This window comes from Gobio gobio, assembly GCF_949357685.1.
Source record: "Gobio gobio genome assembly, chromosome: 4".
NCBI classification, from domain to species: Eukaryota; Metazoa; Chordata; class Actinopteri; order Cypriniformes; family Gobionidae; genus Gobio; species Gobio gobio.
Genome location: NC_137100.1, coordinates 21,573,453 through 21,597,534, shown reverse-complemented (window position 1 = coordinate 21,597,534; position 24,082 = coordinate 21,573,453). Strand labels below are relative to the sequence as shown.

Sequence of the window (24,082 nt, the reverse complement as noted above, 5' to 3'; positions counted from 1 at the left end):
CTGTGCAGCCTATATTTTCTACAGCACAGTACTGTAATATGTTTTACAGTATTAAACTGTTGTTTTAGATTACAGCAGGTCCACTGTAAAATTACAGCATTCTACATGTCAATCTAGCTGCTTGTAGTTTACTGTAAATTAACGGGGAAATGTTTTACAGTGTATGGTTGTGCGTGAAAATCCCAGTAACTGAGCAGATTGTGAAATACTCAGACCAGCCCGTCTGGCACCAACAACCATGCCACGCTCAAAATTGCTTAAATCACCTTTCTTTCCCATTCTGACATTCAGTTTGGAGTTCAGGAGATTGTCTTGACCAGGACCACACCCCTAAATGCATTGAAGCAACTGCCATGTGATTCGTTGATTAGATAATTGCATTAATGAGAAATTGAACAGGTGTTCCTAATAATCCTTTAGGTGAGTGTATATTGTTTGCCACAAAATTTAATTACAGACCTGAATGGCTGGATATCTTGGCACTTTAGTCACTCTCCACTCATCTGTCTGTTTTATATTATTCTTCATATCACATATCCTATATATTACCAAATCTGTATACTGAAATTACAATGACGAATCATTTTATGAGGGTGATGTTATAAAAAAGCCACAGTCTTCATGGATTTATTGCAAGCAAATTATCTGTGTGGAAATTAACAGGTTATTACAGGTATCATAGGTCACCAACCATGTCATGGTATTTTCTGTAATGTTGAAATAATCATATTCTGACAATAAACACAAGTCAATTTCTGCAAACAGACTAAATTGACATTAAGTAATCTCTCCACATTAAGTTAAAATTAATGTTTGTAAAGAATAATAAACAATAATTCACTGATTCTTGAGTACTGGAAAAAAGTAACATACTAAAGAAATGCTAAAATAAAGGTTCATATCCCTGTTTGAAAAAACAACATATGCTGGTTAGGTATGTTTTGAAGCATGGCAGCTGGTTTCAGCTGGTTTAAGAGGGTCCTTAGCTGGTCATGAGCTGGTCAAGTGCTGGTCCTAAACTGGTCCTAAGAAACTAGCTCCAGCTCTGAATCAGCTTATAACCAGCTCAGGACCAGCTTAAACCAGCTCATTACAAACTAGGACCAGCATAAACCAGCTCAAACCAGTTGCCTTGCTTCAAAACATAGCATATGCTGTTTGTTTGTCTTTTCCAACAGGGATACCAAGGAATTATCTTGGACTGTTTTTGATGCAGCTTCTGGTCCCACTTTATATAAGGTTCTTTAACTAATAGTTGCTACTATTTAAATGTTATCTGATTACATGTTACTTTAGTAATAACTATAAATTATGCATAATTACATGCAACTGTAACCCTAAAACAAACCCTCATTCTAACCCTTACCCTATAGTAAGTACATACTTATTATTACTCAGCCCTATATGTATAATTACACTGATTATGGACACCTTAAAATAAAGTGTAACAATAATTTTGCAATACAACATGAACACAATAAGTACATTGTACCTAACCATTTTATGTAAGCAGTTAAAGGCCCATAATATAGAGTGTGACCAGCTTCCTCACAAAATGTTTGTTTTTTCTTGTATCATTTCACTCAATTAATAGTTGGATTAAAAATGTGTCTAATATTTATCCTTAAATGTTATAGTCGGGGAGCCAAAGTCTCAAAAGCTCAATAAAATGGGTTGAACCTGACATGGTCTGCCATACTTTTTATTTGTGTTTTTTCTGTTAACTTTGACCCTAGGAACCAATAATTGGAGGGTCTGCTCTGCCGGAAATATCGCAAAAAAAAATTGTGACCATTTTCATGTATGCACCCTTTATTTTTTATCAGAAAAATGTGAAAAATTATTTTTTTCCTCAAATCCTCAGTGGGTTGGGTAGGCTGTCAATAAATACATTTCAGATACACAGAACACATGTGCTGATAACATCCACTGAAAAAAATAACTCTTAAAACACATTTCTACATGATTTTGCATCAATTTAATGCAAAAAATAGGCGTTTTCTCACTTTTTTCCAATGTTTCAATCTTTACTTCATTGGCAATCAACTATTCCCCCAAGTTATGACATCAGTCAATATGCCATTCTTTTTACCAAATAGTATACTCATTCCACAGAAAAAATTATAAAAATCCAAACAAAATCAATGGATCTGTGATGATTTCACTACTAGTTGGCGATCAACAAGCTCAGAACCTCAATAGAATTTTAAGCTACTCTCAAAATTATGAAAAACATGCTGGATATTTAACATCACGGCACACTTATGATCTTAGTCATTTGAATGAGTTTGGAACAGCCAACAAACGGTAGCCAACGGTTACTAACGGACTTCGAAGCTGCTCATCATTGTCTGTGGTATGTGACAGGTCTGCCCCAGCATTTTGGGCAAAGAACGGTAGGCCTAATATGGATATTGTACTGGTAATTAACTGAAAGGACCACGCCAGTCTTCAAACATGTATATTTCTGTTGATTCCTCATCCCAAACGTATCCCTGTAGCAGCAGCAGAATTCATTCTCTACTAGTTTACTTAGCTAGCTTTAGCCGTTTTAGCTAATTTCGGTGGTTTCTTTAAACGGCCATAACTCCTCAAAGGGATGGGGTTTTTTTTTTTTTAAAGTACGTCTGCGACTGCTCCCTGCCGGTCAGCTGCTTCAGGGGGTCGGGAACGAGGCTCGGTTGACACCTGAGGCCAACCTCGAGAGGCTGGTTCCCTTAGCAGATTATCTCGGTGCATGGTTATGCCTTCTGAATATATCTGCTTGGGCCCTGCAACTGTAGAAAAGGGATACAGACTCCAGTTCGGTTACCCTCCCCTGAAGTTCAACAGGGTGGTCTGGACTGCAGTGGTCCCAGAGCAGGTTCAGGTAAGGGAACAGGAAGTTCACTCTCTGTTGGTAAAGGAGGCCATAGAACCTGTTCCTCCGCCAGACAGGGAGTCCGGGCTCATAGTACTTCATAGTTCCCAAGAAGGATGGGAGGGAGGGGGGGGGTTGCATCCAATTTTAGATCTGAGGTACTTGAATCGTTCTCTGAGGAGATTCAGATTCGAGATGCTCACAATTCCAACCATCGTGAGTCAGATCCAGTTTGAGGACTGGTTTGTCACGATACTTCCATGTATACATCCTTCAGGAAGTTCCTGAGGTTTGTTTTCGGGGGCGAAGCGTACCATTATCGGGTTCTTCATTTTGGCCTGGCTTTTCCCCCTCGCATGTTCACCAAGTGCATGGATGCAGCTCTGGCTCCAGCTGAGTCTCCGAGGCATCCGTGTACTGATCTACATCAACGACTGGCTCATATTGGCCCAGTCGTGAGTAGTGTCAGTTCGGCATTGAGATGTCGTCCTTGGCCTTCTTGGCACATAAATTGCCTTAAAATGCTGGCGGTCTACAAAGCTCTGAGGAGCTTTTTCCCGGACCTCCGCGGCCACCATGTCCTGATATGTCAGTAGTCTCATATCTAATTCATCAAGGGGGTCTGAGGTCGCAGTGGTCAGCCCTCTATGCAGACTGGCACACCAGATCCTCCTGTGGTCCCAAGTGAGACTGTTGAGCGATATATGTCCCCGGGGACCAAAAAGGGAGCAGACATCCTGTCAAGGCAGGGGCTGAGGCCTGGGGAGAAGCGACTTTACCCAGAGGTGGTGAAAGCCATGTGCGAGAGGTTCGGCCCAGTGGAAGTGGATCTGTTCGCGTCTCGAGAGACATCCCACTGCCCTCTGTGGTTTTCTCTCAAGTACAGACGTGGCTGCTGCGTCTATGCATTTCCCCCGTTCACTCTGCTCCCGGGAGTCTTGGAGCGGGTCCGCCAAGAAGTGATCAGCCTACTTTTACTGTAATAACACCCTGCTGGCCGACCCAGGTATGGTTCTCGAACATCGTAGCACAGCTAGCAGGACTCCCGTCTCAGGCAGGGGGCACAATATTTCACCCCCGGCCAGAGCTGTGGAACCTTTGGGTCTGGCCCCTGAGGGGACCTGGTACCTAGAGGCGGGCCTATCGGCAGATGTAGTTGAGACCTTACTCAGCTCCAGGGCTCCTTCCACGAGGAGATTGTACAGCATGAAGTGGAATGTGTTTTCCACTTGGTGTAGAGAGCGTTAGGTGGAACCAGTCAACTGCCCAGTGGCTTCAGTGCTGGAGTTCGTCCAAGATCGTTTCTCCGCAGGTCTTACCCCATCCACACTTAAGGTGTACGTGGCTTCCATTGCAGCTTTCCACTTACCTGTAGGTGATGGGCCTCTGGGTAAGCACCATTTGGTTGTGCGTTTCCTCCATGGAGCTCGGAGGATGAGGACTGCGACTCGGTCCAGAGTCCCAACTTGGGATCCGGCAGTGGTTCTGGAAGGGTTGTCTGCGGCTCCCTTCGAACCGTGTCGGCTGAGGCAAAGAACCTGACCTTTTAAGGTGGCCTTTCTTCTTGCTATCACTTACTGAGGAGGGTGGAGGACCGGGGTCGGTTACGCCAACTTGCCTGGAGTTTGCCCCTGGCGGAGTTAAGGCCATCTTACTTCCGAGGCCGGGCTATGTGCCCAAGGTGCCATCGAATGTGGCACGGTCAGTGGTTCTTTAGGCCTTCCATCCTCCACCTCACGTGACGGCGGAAGAAAGGAGACTTCACCTGCTCTGCCCGGTCAGAGCAGAGTTCTGGAAAAAAGAGTTTATCTGGAGAAGTCTTCACAGTGGAGGAAGTCAGACCAGTTGTTGGTGTGCTTTGGCTCACCCAAGAAAGGGCTTCCTGCGTCAAAACAGACAATCAGTAAGTGGATTGTCCAGGCTATAGCCATGACTTATCAGGTGCGTAATTTGCCTTCAATGATAGCCGTGAGGGCTCATTCCAGAGACATGGCATCCTCTGTGGCCCTCCTTTCTGGAATCTCGCTTCCTCGCTGGCACTAGAGTGCTCGCGTCCTAAGTGTGCCTGGGTTCCAGCTTCACACTAGGTTGGGCGTGATTGTCGTGTGGCCTAGTGGGTATTCGTTCCCCAAAGTGTCGTTAGATGCAGTGCGAGTTCCCTCGAAAGGGAACGTCTCGGGTTACAACTGTAACCCTTGTTCCCTGAGAAGGGAACGAGACGCATGGAGCGTCTGCTTGATCGCTATGCTTAGGGAGCGTCCCCAAAGTGTCGTTAGATGCAGTGTCTCGTTCCCTTTTCAGGGAACAAGGGTTACAGTCGTAACCTGAGATGATTTCTTTCACCTGAATGCACAATATTTCCCATTTGCAGATTTGGTTCTGATCTTATTGGGTTTGCTGTGGAGGAAAAGATAGTGAGAAGAGAAGGCAGCAGAGGATTGGTACAGTAAAGAGGAGTGGAGTGGAGAGGAGAGTGGAGGATTGAACGGAAGAGAAGCGTGGAATGAGGAGAGAAGAGTGAAGAGGATAGGGGTGGAATGAACAAGAGATAAGAATAGTGGAGGAAAAAGAGGAGTGAATTGACCAAGAAAGAAGAGTGGAGAGGAATGGAGAGGAGAAGAGGGAAGAGGAGAAAAGTGGAGAGGAGTAGAAGAGGAGAAGATTGGAGAGGATAGGAGAGGAGAGAAGAGAAGAGTGGTGAGAAGTGGAGTGGATTGGAGAGGAGAGGAGACTAGAGAGTGAAGAGTACAGGAGTGGATTGAACAAGAGAGAAGAGTGGAGAGGAGTGGATGGAATAGGAGTGGAGAGGGGAGAAAGGAAGAGGAGAGGATTAAACAAAAGAGGAGAAGCGTGGAGGAGAGGAGGAGAGGAGTGAACAGGAGAGAACAGGAGAGGAGTGATGTGAATTGGAGAAGAATGAAGGATGAAGCCTGAGTTCTTAACCAAACAGCTGAAGAGAAAGCTGCTCAGTCCCAACTATACTGCTTGCATAATTTGTCAGAAAACAGACAGTGACGCTGGTCCTCTTCAGAAACTGACAAATCAAGGCTACCCTTCCCTCCTATATGCTGTAACCAACAGAAAGTATGATGTCTCATACAGACTTGACAATGGGCTGAAACCTCAATGTGACTTTCTGAGGAGGAATACTTTGTGGCACACACAATGTTGTGCGAGGTACACAGATCGTAAAACTGTTGACCAGACGAGGAAAAAAGTTGAAAAGCCAGAAGTCAAGCTCTTTAATCCAGCTCATTTCAATTATTCCATGGTGACAATGCAGGCAGATCAGTAGAGCATGCGCAACCAGGGGGAATAGATCACTCATTTTGATCGCCACTTATGACAGACAGAATGCAGTTTGGGAAAAAGCAAACAAACTTGAAGATGAAGAGATACTACACAAGACTTGTGGTCCTGATGGAAACAAGTGTTCTGATATGATTGCTGAGGTCTTCCGGTACCACAAGGAATGCATGACCAACTACCTGACAAAGTGTCTTCGTTCACAGGGAAGGACTAGTACTACCACGACACCATATGATGCTGCACTGAACCAACTCATATCTCGGATAGATGAGCCCTTTTTCAAAGACCCATATTCTTAGTTACAGCTTTGAGGGATGAATTCTGTAAATACTTGGAAAGCCATGGAGTTCAGAATGTTACCTCATACAGATGTCAGTCCTTGATTGCCCGCCTTAGAAGACACAATGAAGTAGGTGGCAATTGTAAAATAATGGTTGTTCCACAGAAAAGATGTTCCAGCCTGAATGTTCCAGCAGAAATTAATGTTGGCTGCATGCTCTCAAATTTGAAGGAACTTTAAGGGTTACTTCAGTGATTTAGCATTAGGCTTTGTATCAGTAGAAACCCAGTAGTATATTCAAATTATGGTACTTTCCCCCCTCATATCCCCCTGAGACGAGAGAATTATGCATTTTATTTCTGGAAAAAATTCTCAGATGATGCAAATATCTGAGTTGACACCAGATGATACCATAGTCTCTTCCTACAACACTGCAAAGAGAATATGGAAGGACCTCCAGAACCAACGTAAGCAGATCCTGAAGGAAGCAAGAGAAGCCAGAACAGCTCAAGCCAGTGGAAGTCAGCAGATGCCTGGAAGTATGACTTAAGACCCGTCACTGCAGCTAGAGATATCATACCTGGACACATCCCGAAGAGTAAGCTCTAACCTGTATAACCACCTGGCATGGATGATAACAGATGCAACTCCACAGTTAGGTGAGGACGACCGGGTGAAAGTCAGTCCTAAGCAGCAAGAACAAGTTCTTGCCCAGGATGTCTGCCAAGCAGATGCCAAGATCACAACACTCTTCCATTGGGAGAACAGGGTTATGTTGAAATTAAAAAGATGCCTAGGCCATGATGTTTAATAATGTGGACATTAACAACCATGTTAAATATCCAGTATATCCAGAGTAGCCTAAAATTCTATTGAGGTTCTGAGCTTGTTGATCGCCAAATAGTAGTGAAATCATCACAGATCCATTGATTTTGGTTGGATTTTTATAATTTTTTTCTGTGGAATGAGTATACTATTTGGTGAAAAGAATGGCATATTGACAGATGTCATAACTTGGGGGAATAGTTGATTGCCAATGAAGTAAATATGAAAATACTGGAAAAAAAGTGAGTAAACACCTATTTTTTGCATTAAATTGATGCAAAATCATCTAGAAATGTTTTTTAAGAGTTATTTTTTCAGTGGATGTTGTCAGCACATGTGTTCTGTGTACCTGGAATGCATTTATTAACAGCCTAACCAACCCACTGAGGATGTGAGGAAAAAATTCATTTTTCAAATTTTTCAGATAAAAAATAAAGGGTGCATACACTAAAATGGCCACAATTTTTTTTTCGCGATATTTCCGGCAGAGCAGACCCTCCAATTATTGGTTCTTAGGGTCAACGTTAACAGAAAAAACACAAATAAAAAGTATGGCAGACCATGTCAGGTTCAACCCATTTTTGAGACTTTGGCTCCCCGACTATTAGTATTTACTTAATATTTACTTGTATTTTGAATGGAGACTAACTTGTTCTTCTTCTCTTGCTATAAAATACTAAAATACTGCTACTCAAAATAAGGGGGTGCACTTAGGCTAATGTTATAATTTTAATAAAATAAAGAGAAAAGCATCTGAAATGATCTTGATTTGTGTCAAGAATCAACTAAAAAAGATAAAGCCATTCGTAAAATATTACTTTAAAAACTATAGCCTACAGCAATAAAATAACATTGTGGGACATGTCAGGGATTTAAGAATTTGTGAATGTTCAACATTAAAACAAAATCATTAATGTATAACTTAAGCTCTGGAAATGTTCTAGAATATTGCAGGTGATAACTTTCTGTTATAGGTTTATAATTCACTTCAAGCCTGAGGAAATCTTGTTGTGTCCACATTATTAAGTTATTTTTTGACACATGGTTTATGAGAACTGGTTAATCATAGTAGATGCTGGATGGGGAAAACTGTGGAGCAGTGGCGTGGAAAGGTACAACAAGGAGCATTTGTAATTGGTCCCAGTGAGAGGAAACTATGTCCTGGGGACTTAAGGGTTGAAGTCACATTCACGTCTTTCCTAGATCAGCATGAATGGGCAGCTAAGAGGTGGGGGTTGGTGGGACAGATGGATTAGGATTGTGTAGGCTGTTTGGGAACAAAGGGTCTCCTGTATGTGTAGCTACTCAGCACGGTGTGATCACTTGTAGCTACCACAATTCATAAAGTCATTGATTCTAAACTTTTTGCCATTTTCTCGTCTACACAAAGAAATCGGCTAAGCTAGACATCATAAACATATCCACACGTTTCCAAAAAGCTCATTAATCAAAGCTTTCAACAAGACATTTACAGTCAACAAGACATTGTCCGTGATGTGAACTTAATTTTTTTTTAAAGCTAAAAGACATTTTAAAGACACTGACATTTTAAACGTAAATTATTTTAGAAACAGTTGATTTGGGGTTATTAACGGCGAAGCGCCTAGATGGCGCTGTTGAGCGAATAGAGTGTGAGTGGAGTTGCTCAATGCAGCTGCGTGCTCTCCAGTGTTGGGAAGTTTGACTCATTTCAGCGAATCAGTTCTTTCGAACGGTTCGTTAAAAAAAACGGCTCAGTGAGGCTTTACGTCATCACGTGGTGCCCCAACGTAGCATATAACATGCTCTTAAAAATTACAGTAAAGCCATATGTAGGCTAATTTTGATGTTTGAGTCATTAGCCTCGAATATTTGCATTGAAACAATACTACAATTAATGTATTCTCTCTGAACACGTTAGCAAAAAAAGCTATTCGTTAAACCAACTCTGTTTCGTGAAAATATTTCCAGCATATTTTATTTGTAGTGGCATTTATGTTATTCGGCCAATTAGTAAAATCTTCCGTTTCTTCTAAATGCTCTCATTATCAGCTCACAATGCTTCAATGATTCAGTGAGCTGTTCATTCATGACCCTCTCTGACAAAGCAGATTTTTTTTTCTTTCATTATGTAATGTTGATTCTTTTTCTGGGTAAAGTCTTTATACATATATTTATAAATTTAGACCTAAGTGTATGAAGACAAAGCCTTATTTCTCTATATTTAAAAATATTTAGTTTGTAACTATTTTCTATAATCGAAATATAAGAAGGTTAAACAGGCCTGTAAATTGCTGGGATGATAAGAGACTTAAATGTATTCGTTTTTGTCTTCCTTTTTTATTTGCAATATAATTTGGAAAATTGATAGATTTAGATAATATATATTTTTTAAATTAATTAATTAGCACGTATGAGTGACATATTACATGTGTGTTCAATAAAAAGAACCGCTCAGTCCGGTTCGTGAACAGATATTTGTTGTGAACCGGCTCAAATGATTCATTGAGAAGATCCGACTCATAAGAATGATTCCGTTCTCGACTCGGCCATTGCTGTTCTCCAACTCTAAACCCGCGCAGGAATGAGCAACGCTCGCCGAGCAGCGGATAAGCGCCCGCTCTAAACAAGCAGCCTATTTTAATCGTTCCTGCGGACGTTTGTGCAGTTTCGCATAACTGACAATTAGATATCGCATGCTAAAGTGGGTCGTCAGTTCACGAACCTTAACATGTAACAGAATACTCGCTGGTCCCGGCTTGTGAAGCAGGAGTGAAGAGCAATCAATCACCGGACACCTCCACCGTTATTCGTGTGTGTACAGTACAGTGAGCGCTGCTGAGGCAGGGGAACCGCTGCTCTAATGCTTCCCTGACCACACCGACTCAGCGCTGCTATTTTAACGCGATATCTTGTTTTCGACCAAACATCAGATCAGGTTTTATTGCGGGACAAGATGTTGCAAGTGTTGATTTGCGGCGTTGTGGTCTTCCCCGGTCTCTTCTTCACTTTTAGAAAAGTGCTTCCGTCCATTTTCAAGCAGTGGACAGATGCCGACGTCGTGCTGGTCAGCGAGAGGTGAGTTTGGTGACAGTTGAGCAGTTCTGTAAGGCCAGACAGCTCTTGTATCATCACCTACTGGTTTAGTGCTGTTTAGTAGTAAAATGAGCCTCACTCTGTCAGATTTAAAGGTCAGATTTGCCCATTCTCAGTAATATTCACATATAAAGCTATTTTGCAGCTGTGGTGCATTGTAACAACTCGATGGAAACGCTTATACCAGCTGTTAAAATGCAGATGCAATGTTTGCCTCTTGACCTGTAGCAGGGGCTTTACAGACCAAAGGACCCCAAAACAGGCTTTCAGCCAACTCAGGGGCCCCAATTTAGTAAAAGCTAGATTTCCTTAGTGCAGTATAACGTTTTAAACATTTACAAACATAATTATTACATTCACTTATCAGACCTCATGCAGACCTGCTATTCTTAGAAATACATTTTGAAATCTAGAATTGTTTTTTGTTTAATATATATATAAAAGAAAATAATATGTTTGCAATCCCAGACAGGGGCACCTGGTTAAAAAACCCTATAGCACTGAGAGTGATGGAGTTATACATGTCGAGGCATGTGTGTTTAAGGGATCAATTATGTTTATAATCGGACTATGTTGTGCTCATTTTATCCTATGATATGGTCAGCTGATCCCATGGCCTTAATCATTCCCTTATCAATTCAGCCATGGACAGTCCATGGAGAATGAGCATGAATGGACCAACTTCCAGAGATGTACAGACCTCTTCTATGTTGTCAGATTTCCATGCAAACATGCCTGGGTGAAATAGGTCTTCAGTGATCAATGAACCTGAAGTCAGATCGATACAAACACATCTGGGTAATAAACCGAGTACACACAGTCGACTTTTAACCCGAGTGCGAGATATTCTCAAACTCAACATCTGCATTTTTTAAACTAGCCACTATTTAAATTTAAATTTAAATAGTAAATGAGGGGAACCTTTATCTGTGGTCATCCATACATGCATGTTTTTGCAGATAAGCAGTTTCAGATCACTTCTGGGTGGGTTCACCATGAATTGCCATTGACAGTAAGCTTGTTAGTTTATACAATAACCAAAGATGCATCTAAATATAAAATAAAACAAGAGTGTGCACTCAGCTTTGGGATATTTGGGCTTCATAAATTTAATGCAGAATTTTACATCTATTTGATAGTTTTATTTATCACCTCTTGTTCACTTTGCCTATTTTTACTCTTTGTCTGAATTATTGTCGCCATTAGAAAATGTTAACATAATCCCTGTTCACATTATGTTTCTGCTGTGCAATTGTTTGAGAATATATATTTTTTTAATCAATTGCCTTATTCCCAGCTAATGCCTATGATTTGCTTCACATCTCTTTGCTCTTTTTTGCCATCCACCATTTTGCAGTGTTTTATAAAGTTTTTTTATCAATGTTTGTGTTTTCTGACTGGTGCGTCTATGGAGGTCAGTTACTATTATGGCTAAACTGCAATTTTTGTTGTAATTTTGCTTTGGCCCTGCAAAGTTCAGCTCCTACCTTGATTAAACACAACTGAACCAGCTAAATGAGATCTTCAGGGGCACTTGACATTTACAGCCAGGTGTGTTGGATCTAGGTTGGATCTGAACTCTGCAGGTTGGTAGATTGGGCACCCCTGTGTTCCAAGTCAATCAATTAATACCATTAAAAAATGATGCTGTATCAGCATAAGAATTAGAGCCCGACCGATATGGGTTTTTGGGAGCCAATACAGTATAAAGGAGTAAAAAAAGTCAGATATCGATATATCTTTATGTGTATATTCTTTATGTGCAGTGTTGCCACAGTTACTTTGAAAAAGTAACTTAGTTACTTTACAGATTACTTGATTTTAAAAGTAACTAAGTTACTTTACAGATTACTTGATTTTAAAAGTAACTAAGTTAGATTACAAGTTACTTTATTAGTTACATTCATCAGTTGCCGACAACACCTCTGCAGCCTCAACATAAAAATGACAACCGTTTTTGCAAACACTAAACATAAAACATGTTACACTACACTAAACATAAAACACTAAACATAAAACCCTAAACATGTTAATGAAAAGGTACAAATTACTTTGTGTTTTTATTAAATACATTTATGAAAAACAATTTATATTTAATTTTTAATTTATATTTATATATGAATGTAAATAATTATATGGGCCTACACAAATAATATACAATTACAAGATTTATATTTTATTGTAAACGTAATGTGCAGCTCTGTAAAGGGACAACAAATATATGATCGATCCGTGAGAACAATATATTTTTTAATAATCTTTAAGTGCACAAAACTATGAAAATATATGAAACGCTTCAAAACAGAGCGACAACAAAGCGCTTATGCGCATCCCGGGTGCAGAATGATGCGCTTAAAGCAACATGGAATCAGAGTGTGCAGTGCAGCGCGAGTGCACATTGAAAAGTCCACGGCATAAAGAGAAGATGAGCGTCGAGCCCACAAATCCTAGTCTACTATGTAGCCTATCGGTCCAAACATTCACTGATTATTTGTTTCTTCACAGTTTTTAATTCTGGTTATTGTGCGTGTGATGCTAATTAATAGTCCTTGTGTTGTCACCTGAGTAGCGAGCACAACATCTTTCAGAAACCGCAAGATAAACTCCAGGAAGATAAATTATTTTATCAACATATCAAGTATTATACCGGGAATATATCATATGGAGTGAGCTTTACCGCTGACTGGAACCGAACGACGCGCAGCTTGAATGCTGAACGGAGAATGATTGACAGCTACAGCGGAGGAAAGACATTCAGCTATGGAATGGCTTTAGATGACTTTGTAGGCTACTAGCAAATAATAATATACTAATAATGATTGCTGAAGGATAATGTGACAATATATATTTCTGATGATTATTTAATTATCACGACATGCCTAATCTGAGCAAGTGACTGCCTGTCTTGAGTTTTGTCGACAGACGGAGGCGGCAAGAAATTTGACGGAGCGGCCGCCTCGTAATTCTCTATGCAGGAAAACCCCTGCTGAGACTAAACAAGAAAGCAAAAATATATATTTTTACTAAGGAAAATGACAAAAAAAAGTAACTCACTGTGACTTGGATAAGTTACTTTAATCTGATTACTGGTTTGGAAATAGTAACGCGTTAGATTACTCGTTACTGGAAAAAGTGGTCAAATTAGAGTAACGCGTTACTAAGTAACGCGTTACTGGCATCACTGTTTATGTGTATATTATGGCTCCTTTCCACCAAGCAGTACGGTTCAGTACAGTTCAGTACGGCATGCAATTTTTGCTGTTTCCATTGTCAGAATTTGTGAATGGTACCCTAATTCCGAACCATACCATACCACACATACCATACCAGACCATACTTTCTTTTGGCACCCTTCCTTTTGGGTACCTAGCACAGGTGTCCGGTACTAATGGGTTGAGCTAGACTCACTGTAGAAAGTTGATTGGTTGACACAGATTCGTCACTTGCGCGTGCTTTTTCGGCTGTTTTTCCTTGTAGCCTGCAGCCTTTGCTCAAATAAAGCGTGTCTTCTTCTTCTTCAAGAACAAGATCTGCTGTATATGTTGTCCACTGTTGTTGTTTACTGTGTCACTTTCTTCTTTGCGCGAGAATGACGTCGATCACTACACCACGCCAATCAAAAGGGTGCTGTTGGCAGTGGAAAAGCAAGCCGGATCAGGGTTTAGCATCCCGAATCGTACTGAACTGTACTGAACCGTACTGCACCGCCATTATAAAACAAGCTATTATAGTATAGTACCAGTCAAACGTTTAGACACAATTTCCCATTGGTGTGTCCAAACTTTTGGCTGGTCCTGTATATTGAATAGAGTATACATAATTTACATATATTGTACATTAATATAACCGAACAAACATACAAATGAAAAAGTTATTTTCAGGTTTTTCATGTAGGTCTAAACTTGATTCTCAGGTAGGCTACAGAAATAGTAATTAAATGTAAAGTATCACTTCACTGTCACAGTCTTCACTGTATAAATATAGATTAACCCTTATTAAAGGTATTTAGTCAAGAGCAGCGAGTGAATTTTTTTTCTTTTTTTTCTGTCTTTTGTTATCTTGTCTTTTATGAGAAAACCCTTCCATGCCATTGACGAGATTTTCCGGCTTTCCTTGTTTTCACTGTTATATGGTAGGGGGCGCTATTATGTATCTCCTGGATGAGTACAGAATCTCCAGATCAATACAGAGGTGAAGAAGAAGCAGAAACGAGCGATGTCATAACAACAATGTTATTGAATGAAATGTTGACCCAGGGTGAGGTATAGGACTGTGAAGCTTTGGGGGTGTTGATTAGGGCTGTAACGATATGCGATATGAAATCGCAATGCGCAGGTCCACGAACCTGTATCGCGATGTGAGAAGGCAGAATCGCGACACACCCCTTCCAACTCCCAGAATTATCCTTCCTGCCCAGATCCAATGCAACCACATTTTTTAAATTACTATAAGTATTATTTGAAGTTAACATTATAAAATACGTAGACCTACACCACAAAACTAGTTGAGGATAAATTCTTTAATTTTATCTGTAAGCGTCCTCCAATTACGTGTGATACCCTAAGCTTTCCAATCATGTGACGCGTCATGCGAGCTAGTGGAAGCACGCAAGGAAACATGGCAACCAACCCAGAGATCGCGGACCCTCCTAATACTTTTAAGCCAGCAGTATGGCAACATTTCGGCTACCCGGTGGAGAACAAGGATGGCAATCGTGTAGTTGACAATACCCACACAATTTGCCGTAAGTGTTTCAAGAAGCTTCCCTAACCGGCCGGCAACACAACCAACATGCAGATGCATATCTTAAAGGTCCCATGGCATGAAATTTTCATTTTATGAGGTTTTTCAACATTAATATGAGTTCCCCTAGCCTGAATATTGTCCCCAAGTGGATAGAAATGTTGATCGGTGTAAAACCGAGTTCTGGCTGTCTTTCTCTGCCTTTGAGAAAATGACAGGCCAGACTAGCCAATCCTGAAGTCTCCTGGTTTGACGTCCAAGCAGGAACGGTTACCTCCCTTTCCTCCGCCCAGAGAATCTGGCACGCCCATGCAAACGCTTGAGAGATCATGGGTTGTGAACGAGTGAACGCTGGCAGTTTCTCAGTGTTTGGATGTACAAATGAAAACAGAAGTCTTTTTTCAGTTCCTTCTGATCTGTAATCATTGATTTCTGCTGTGTAGCTAATTATTTATTATTCGTGCACACGCAGCGGCTTCTCTCTCTCCAGACAGAACAGTGTTTACTATCTTGTGAGTCAGTGTTTTTGTACGTCCTCGTCGCGTCTATCGGTTCTAAAATGTGCATACAGTCATGAGTTTCTGCCGAACATCGGCAGAGTCAGATCTTTAGAGATAAACCTCACACACGCCGAAGCTCGGGCTGCACTGGCCGGTGGCCTTCAACATCCCCGACCCCCAGTACTGCATCTGGCCCACAGCGGAGGCACCAAACGCGGCGTGAGATTAAGCAGAAGGGGGGTAAGCGTGAGCATATCCGGGCTAGCCAGCCTAGACCCACAATAAACTGGATTACATTCGATTACTGCTGTTGTGTCTTTGTTTGCGCTGTGTACTCAACACTGTCACTGACGCTTTTATTTTATTTTAAAAATAATGCTATTTAAAAGTCAACACTTACTTTTAACTCGTTCATCTCGACAGCTGTAATGGTACTTTGCATGTGTTACAAAGTTGGTAATAATGATGAAGACGGACTCGGTGTGACTGGGACTCGTGTTTATTCAGAACTCTCAGATACAAACACAATAAACTCGCGCTGACTGACAGCGCTCTCATAACTCAGTAGTTACTATAAATAACTTTGTTAGCAATCGCTGAGCTCCGTCTCTGGTACATTAGTGATGTCCGGTTCGTGAACGATCTTTCTTTTGAAACAGTTCTTTTTAGTGAACCGAATCAGTTCACCAAATCGGACTGAATCGTTCTAAACGGTTCGCGTCTCCAGTCAGCGCTGATCCATAATTTACTAAAGTTACTAACTTTCTGACATGAGTGACAGTCCCTCCGACTAGAAATAGACTAATAACCTGAAGTATATGCTGTAACTACAACAGTTCAGACATGCTGAGAACTGATGTGAAGTGAACTAAGGTCCATCCGTCTCTCTGGCAGCAGCTCGTGCCTGCTCGTGCCTCGTAGACCTCGTTAAACCACGCCCCCTCCGCTCATTTAAAATGCAAAGATGTTAGCCAATCACAACAGTGGGCGTTTTTACTGAAGTCTCACAGCAGACACGCCTCTTGAAGCAGGGCATTCAGCCACAGGGCAAACAGCAGTATATAAAAAATACATTTTATTTCTAAATTATGACATTTTATGATGTAAAAGTCATACTAACAATATAAGTACACCTCAGGAAACATTATAAAATAATAGAAAAATGCCATGCCATGGGACCTTTAAAGCTACACTGTGTGATATTTTCCCCCATCTAGCGGTGAAAAGGTATATGACCATCCAGTGAATTTTAGTTTCTGTTCCTCTCAATTCCGATTTCGTTTCAACTCCTATGGTGGCCGATTTAGTCCAAGATTAACATGGCTTCCAGTTCGACCTCGTCCACATTCGACACGGTGCCTGTGGGATATTCTGTGCGCAGTGGGATGGTTGGAACTCAACTGGCCTAATTATTCGGCTAGAAAGAACTGCAGCTAATCCAGAGTGAACTTTGATGATAGTAATGTTTATTCAGTCATCCAATTGCAAGGCATAAACAGGTTTGCGTGGATATGTACATAAATGTGGTTTCTGTGAGAGAACAAATAAGGATGATAAATATACATACACAGTTAAGAACTGTATAACTATACTTATAAGTTACATTTGTATAATGTAACCGTAAACCAGAGCTTATTGTACCATATATAGGCGCTAAAGGCAGCTGCATTAAAAGGAGCGGAGCTGCCGCTGCTGCTGCTAACAAGCGGTGTCCGGTTACAAAAGTGTGTGCGGCGCTTTAACGTTAGCACTGCAGTGCGCTCGTATAATATGCCGATCAGACCTGATACATATTTCCATCAACATACATTACAAGCAAATATTTTCTATAAACGAATAAACATGTTGATAACAAAATAACTGAATGATTATTCAAATAGGTGAGCATTACGCTATTGTATGTTGACACAAAAATACTTCTGAGGTGACATCAACTGAATTACGCGATGACACACTCTGAAACACATCTACCATGACAATAACTATTATTACTTACGGAGTTATTAACGCACAGAAATACCACACAAGGAAAAACAGACTTTTGAGGAATAAACAAGCCAGGAAAACTCCGTATAACTCTGTTACTGGACGCTGCTGAGATGAAAACTCTCTGCACATGCACCAGACAAGTCTGAACAAGTTGACGCGCACATGCGCGAGGCAGAGAATTTTGTACAGTGCCATCGAGTATTAAAACCGGTTAAAACGCGAAAAGCGAAGCTTGAATTTACGGGTATGTCCCTCTTTGGCTAATGTACTTTCAAGATGGAGGGGCAACATGGCGACCACCGTTAGATCCCATTACCTTATGTATTTTCAAAGGCATATTATAAACTTACGAGAAGTAAGAAGTAAATATACATTAATGAGCACATATATTTTTGAAAGAACTAAGTGTTTTTTAGCTAAGAATAGACTAAAAAAGTTACACAGTGTAGCTTTAAGGCACCATCCCGACATCAGTTTAGCTTGTGTACAGAAAACAACCCAACAGCAGCAGCCTACACTGCCTAGTTTATTCCAAGCAAAGTTTCCAGCCAATTCAGATCGAGCACAAAAAATTACAGATGCAATTGGAATTTTTATGTCACTGGATATGCGCCCTTTTTCGGTTGTTGAAAACGAGGGATTCAAGTATTTACTTAGTGTGCTCGAGCCCCGTTATGCATTACCGAGCCAGGCGCATTTCTCTCAAAATATCTGGAGAAAACAAAGGCTAAGGTGGAGGAAGGGTTGAGTACTGCTGAATCCATCGCAATCACCACCGATGGATGGACGTCCCGTGCCACAGACAGCTATATGACCATAACCGCACACTATATTACGGCCGATTGGCAAATAGCAAACCCGTCCTCCAAACACGCGCTGTGTATGAGAGCCATACAAGCGACCATTTATCGGAAATACTTAAAGAGGCAGAGTTCTGTTTTTTTTTCAACAGTATTTTATTACAAAGAAAACAGAAGTGTTATAGCTTTGGCTATATAGTTTAATTTACTTAGGTATTTTGTTAATAATTTACATAGTTAATATTGTTGGTGTTCAGTTTTTACAGGTTTTTCAAATGTTATTTAATAAATGTATTTTTTTTCCCTCAAAATATCTTTTGAACTGTTTTGTCAAAGGCAAAGCCCCCCCCCCATATCGAGGTTTGTATCGTACCGTGGGTCAAAAATCGTGATACGAACCGAATCGTGGGTTTGGTGTATCGTTACAGCCCTAGTGTTGATGGAGTCGATCGACTCCATCTGTGCTTTGCTCATCGCACTGAATCCGATCCAGACGTAGTCTTTGAAAAACTATTTTTTTTTCTCAAAATGTTGCTTTTTTTCATGAAACTTACCCACATTCAAATGTTGATTAAAAAAAGAATGCATGAAGCTAGAATAAAACAGAGGGTCTGTTATTTTGATGTATTGCCTGTTCAGATATTCATACAAGAAGATATTCTGTGGGCCATGAAACTTGTGAAAATGACCAAAAACACTGGCGGTGACTGGCAAATTTCATGTTTACATTCACTTAAGACATAACCGACTATGTGTCTACCATGATACTCTACAAAAACTCAACAAATTTTTTGTGACTTTTCACGCACCGTGAGACGCGTGGGCGCACTTAGAATGTGTGTTGCTGAGCCGCGTGAGTATCAAACTGACAGACACTTTCTCATCTATGTGTGCTTGAATATTTTGAATAAATTGGCAACTTCTGTGAACATGTAGCAGCACTGGCCCGAGTGGGCAAGTGACAGTTCCGTCAAGTGGCCCGAGTGTCTTTCACACGCGCTACAGTGACCTGGTTTGCCAGTAGCAAACCATGGAGCACGCTCTGCTGCACAAACTACGTAATTACACCATTTACAAGCATTTTCTCTGCGTTATGTTCTGTAAAAAAATGTTTATATCGGTGGCATATCTGTGCATATATGCGATATATTTGCGACAGGCTCATAACGGCCGATAAAATCGGCAGACCGATAAATCGGTTGTGCTCTAATAACAATATTCTTAGTAACAACAGAGTCCTGTTCTCTGGGCTTTCGCACTGGGTAGTTATGCTCATTTATAGGAAGTAGCCACCAGGGCGGTCCGCCAAGAACTACATTTCTCCTAGGGCAGGTGTTTTCAAACCTGTCCTGGAGCACCCCTAGCACTGCACATTTTGTATGTCTCTCTAATCTGACACCCACTTCAGGTCTTGCAGTCTCTACAAATAAGCTAATGAGTTTAATCAGGTGTGTTAGATGAGGGATACATACAAAATGTGCAGTGATGGGGGTGCTCCTGGACAGGTTTAAAAACACCTGCCCTAGGACATTTTCCGGCAGTAGGAACTCTGATGTGACGTAAGCCAGCTGACAACAACATCATTTAAGTGCGCCATACAACAACCTCAACAACTGGATGATGGAAGACGCCGTGATCAGAGCTGTGTTTCGGTTGTGTGTCGTGGGTTTCGTGATTACGGAGATGGAATGTAGATGTATAAATTATTCGATTAAAAGAGCGAAAAGGATGGCTAAGAGACTATATCTCCTAAGACAACTTGCAGTGCTACATATCATCGAGGCTGAGAAGAGAACACAATACCGCAGACAAAGGCCTTTAGCATTAGCTTTCTGTTTTTTTTAATCTTACCGCTGTTTTCCATGTTCGTTAGTTCGTTGAGTAAGTATAACTGTGTGTTTACGCTGCTTTTTAAAAATGGCTGGTGCCGGTGTTTCGTTAGGCATGCGTTTGGCCTAGGGATGCTCCAATCTTGCTTTTTTGCCTCCTATACCAATTCCAATACCTGGGATTCAGTATTGGATGTTAACGAGTACTGATCCAATACTAAAAAAAACTGTGCTTCGCATTGAAAAGTTCAAAACACAAAGGGAAGAGATGCAAATTGTCTATGCAATAGTTTATTGAGCCTTTTATTTTAACAGTTTTAAATTTCAGTTACTGTGCACGTGAAGAACAATTAATAGTGCTCTCTACTCCAGTGTTGCGATCTAGCAGACACCCGGGAGAAAGTAACATGATTTAGAAACCAAAATAAACTTTAGCAAGATAAAGTCCTTTTATGCAAAATCATATACTTGTATCTACAGATCAAGTATAAAAATAGAAACATGCAATTATCTTGGAGAGAGTTTCGTCGTGATTACTGTCGTAATCGAACGCGACACGCTGTTGCTGAATGGAGAATGAATGACAGTTGCAGCGGAGAGAAGCATTTACGTGAACTTGAATTTAATGACTTAAATATTCATCTGTACCTGTAACATAAAACTGTGGAATGGCTACATTTGGAATATATTGCACAAAAGCTTTATGGTGCTTTCTAATGTTTTTGTGCCTTTTGTAGGGCTTAACATTAACACAGAATAGTATGCGCAATATCGGATTTGGATTGGTCTCATCTGACTGATACCCAATCAGGCAAAAAGGGCAGCATCAGAGACGATAACGATACTGAGTATCGGATCGTCACATCCCTAGTTCGGCCAATCTACATACACTTATGCCACTGGTAGTATTGTGCTGGGTGAGACTCTATTCTGAAGTAGGAGCTTATTTTATTTATCCCCCAAAAGGTGTTCCTATAGCTAAAATTGTGAACGCAAACTGGGTAGTTCCGCCAATAGCTCCTCCAGTGCGAAAGCCCCTTTCGTTCAGATTTGTTTCATCACGTTCTTTCCCTTCTAAGAAAACTAACACTCAGCACAAAGGTTACATAAATTGGCTATTTTTAGATTCTGTATATTTTTGCAGACAGTTTGAGAAAGCCAAGATAAAAACGCTATAGGAAAATCAATAACTAATCAATGACAAAAAAACAACAGCTGCATCACTGAATGGAGTTTGTTCTCTGCCCTTGTGTATCAGAAAAGGTACTAGATTGCATAAAATTGTCATGAGCTGTCATGTTTCTTGAGATGTCATCTGAGGGTTGGTGCTCAGCAACATGACGTACTGCATAGTTAACACGAGATGGATACACGGACATGTAGATTGATAGGTAGGGAATTTGATCTTTGATCTTGGTTGATGGTAGTTAGATGATGTGCTGAGGGCCTCTGGACTCAGTGAAGAGGATGGAGGTTCTTAGAGGAGTGATAATGAATTGACGCAGACTCTGGACTTTTACACAGAAGTGTTGATTCAGTTGATCAGTTCTCTGTGTGGACATGTTAGAATGAAGCAATCAGTCTGAATCACTCTAATGCCAGGCTCAGACTACAGGAGTTTCAGGCCGATTTATGACAGATTTACCCCTCCGACATTCGAATAAAAAATTGCGTCCAGGGCATCGGTCGGTTCCTATGTTTGGCCCAGATTATCTGGTAATGTGAGGCGTTTACAGATCAAGTCTTAAACCTCCCGATCTGCTTACGGACACATCGGGCCCGCCGGACAATATCAAACATGATATTTTAAATCAGGATGATTACAACTATGAACTAAGGCCACGTCCACACGAAGCCAGAGCTTTCCCTATCCAATCTTTTTTCCCCTCGTCTCAAGAAATATCTGCGTACACAAAACCACTGAAACAGACTCAAAACAATGTAGTATACATGCCAGGCCAGTATGTGGTGCTGTAATTCTGCCACAGAAATACACTAAAAACGGAGAAGAAGAGTTGTGGCTAGAAGGGGTACAGCAATGGTAGGAATTGAGGCAAAATCTCACAATAAAATTACAATAAATAAATTTGCTACTTACCAGATTGTGTTATATTAATGCCTAAACTCTAAACGCTAAACTCGTCTCCGTGTGGACTTCTTAACTTTTTGAGGAATTTGAGCTACAGTAGCTTGTCTGTTTGATCGGACCACACGGTCCAGCCTTCGCTCCCCACGTGCATCAGTGAGCCTTGGCCGCCCATGACCCTGTCGCCGGTTCACCACTGTTCCTTCCTTGGACCACTTTTGATTAGATACTAACCACTGCAAACTGGGAACACCACACAAGAGCTGCAGTTTTGGAGATGCTCTGAGCCAGTCGTCCTGCCATCACAATTTGGCCCTTGTCAAACTTGCTCAAATCCTTACAGTTGCCCATTTTTCCTGCTTCTAACACATCGACTTTGAATGAAAAATAAACACATTACATATTTTTTCGTCCGTCTAATTATCACCATAGACGTTAGTTGCGGGTGGGATGGGTGGGACATGTCCCCAGGGGGGAAGGGTGACAGCAGAACGTTTTGGTAACTAACGTAACCTCGGTTCCCTGAGATAACGGGAATGAGCATTGCATCAGTTACTAATGCTTTGGGGGAAACTCCTTTTCTCTGAAATGCTGAAGCCTGATTTAATCACCTCTGTGTATTTGCATAGACAAATGGCATTTCAACGGGCCCAAATGGTCGCGAGCCCAGTCCTAGGGCACTTGAGGTAAGGGCCCTTAACAGGCCTTTCATAGACCCATACTGGGGTGAAAATACCTGGGGGTGAAGTAAGAATTTGCCCAAGGCCACAAGGCTGAATCCCTTGGGGCATCCTATCATGGGGCAACACTCTGAGCAGACTAGACCCTACAAGGGTCCTGGACTGGCTCAAGCAGACAAGATCTGAGCCTAAAGGGCAGGGACGTCCCAAGTTATAAAACCTGACAAAGGTAGAGAGCGAGGACCAGCCGGCCGCTACACAGATGTTGCCAGTGGACACTCCTCTAGACCAGTGGTTCTCAAACCTGTCCTGGGGACCCCTCCCCACTGCACATTTTGTATGTCTCCCTCATCATACACACACAATTCAAGTCTTGCAGTCTCTACTAATGAGCTGATGATTTGAATCAGGTGTGTTAAATTAGGGAGACACACAAAATGTGCAATGGCGAGGGGTCCCCAGGACAGGTTTTAGAACCACTGCTCTAGACCAGTGGTTTTCAAACCTGTCCTGGAGGCACCCCAGCCCTGCACATTTTGTATGTTTCCCTTATCAGACACACTCAATTGAGGGCGTTTTCACACCTGAATGTCTGCACCAAGGTCCGAACCGAAGTTCATGTTTTGATACATTTTATACATTTGGTTAGTTTTGGTTTGGTTTCACATTGTAATTATGCGAGCGCACTAAAGAACTTTACATGACACACTTGCGTCCACTCGTCATCATCTATGTGGGCTGCATCTGGACATTGATTGGTTTGTAAACGGACGTGCGTCTGACGTCAGCATCTTTGACAAGAATGAATGAACGGACGCATATCGTTGCCACTATTAAACAGTGCGCATTGCTTGACTATTTTCTTTTCGTTATGTTTAAAAGTGGACATTTCAAGCTTTATATTTCTCATGTTTGTGAGACAAGTAGCCTGCTGAGTTTCGGTTCATTTGAGACGTTCATGTGCAAAGCATGTGATCGCTCCCACGATTATTGTCTGCTATAGACTATTTGCTTCTTATTTATTAAATCCAGGCAATTATCTGATTAAACGTTGATTAAAATTAAGATACAATTTATACAAAATTAAATTCACATTAAAGAAAGGC

At 41.2% G+C, this 24,082-nt stretch overlaps 1 protein-coding gene across 1 annotated transcript in view; it reads left to right on the top strand.

The window, feature by feature from the left end:
• The first annotated feature begins 9,789 nt into the window (after positions 1–9,789).
• The window catches only part of tlcd3a (TLC domain containing 3A), a 45,251-nt gene continuing 30,958 nt past the window's right edge, over positions 9,790–24,082 (top strand). The window contains exon 1 of the mRNA XM_079816123.1: positions 9,790–10,331. Within this exon, the coding sequence (XP_079672249.1) occupies positions 10,210–10,331 (122 nt within the window). The 5' untranslated portion in view covers positions 9,790–10,209. The remainder of the gene's footprint in view (positions 10,332–24,082) is intronic.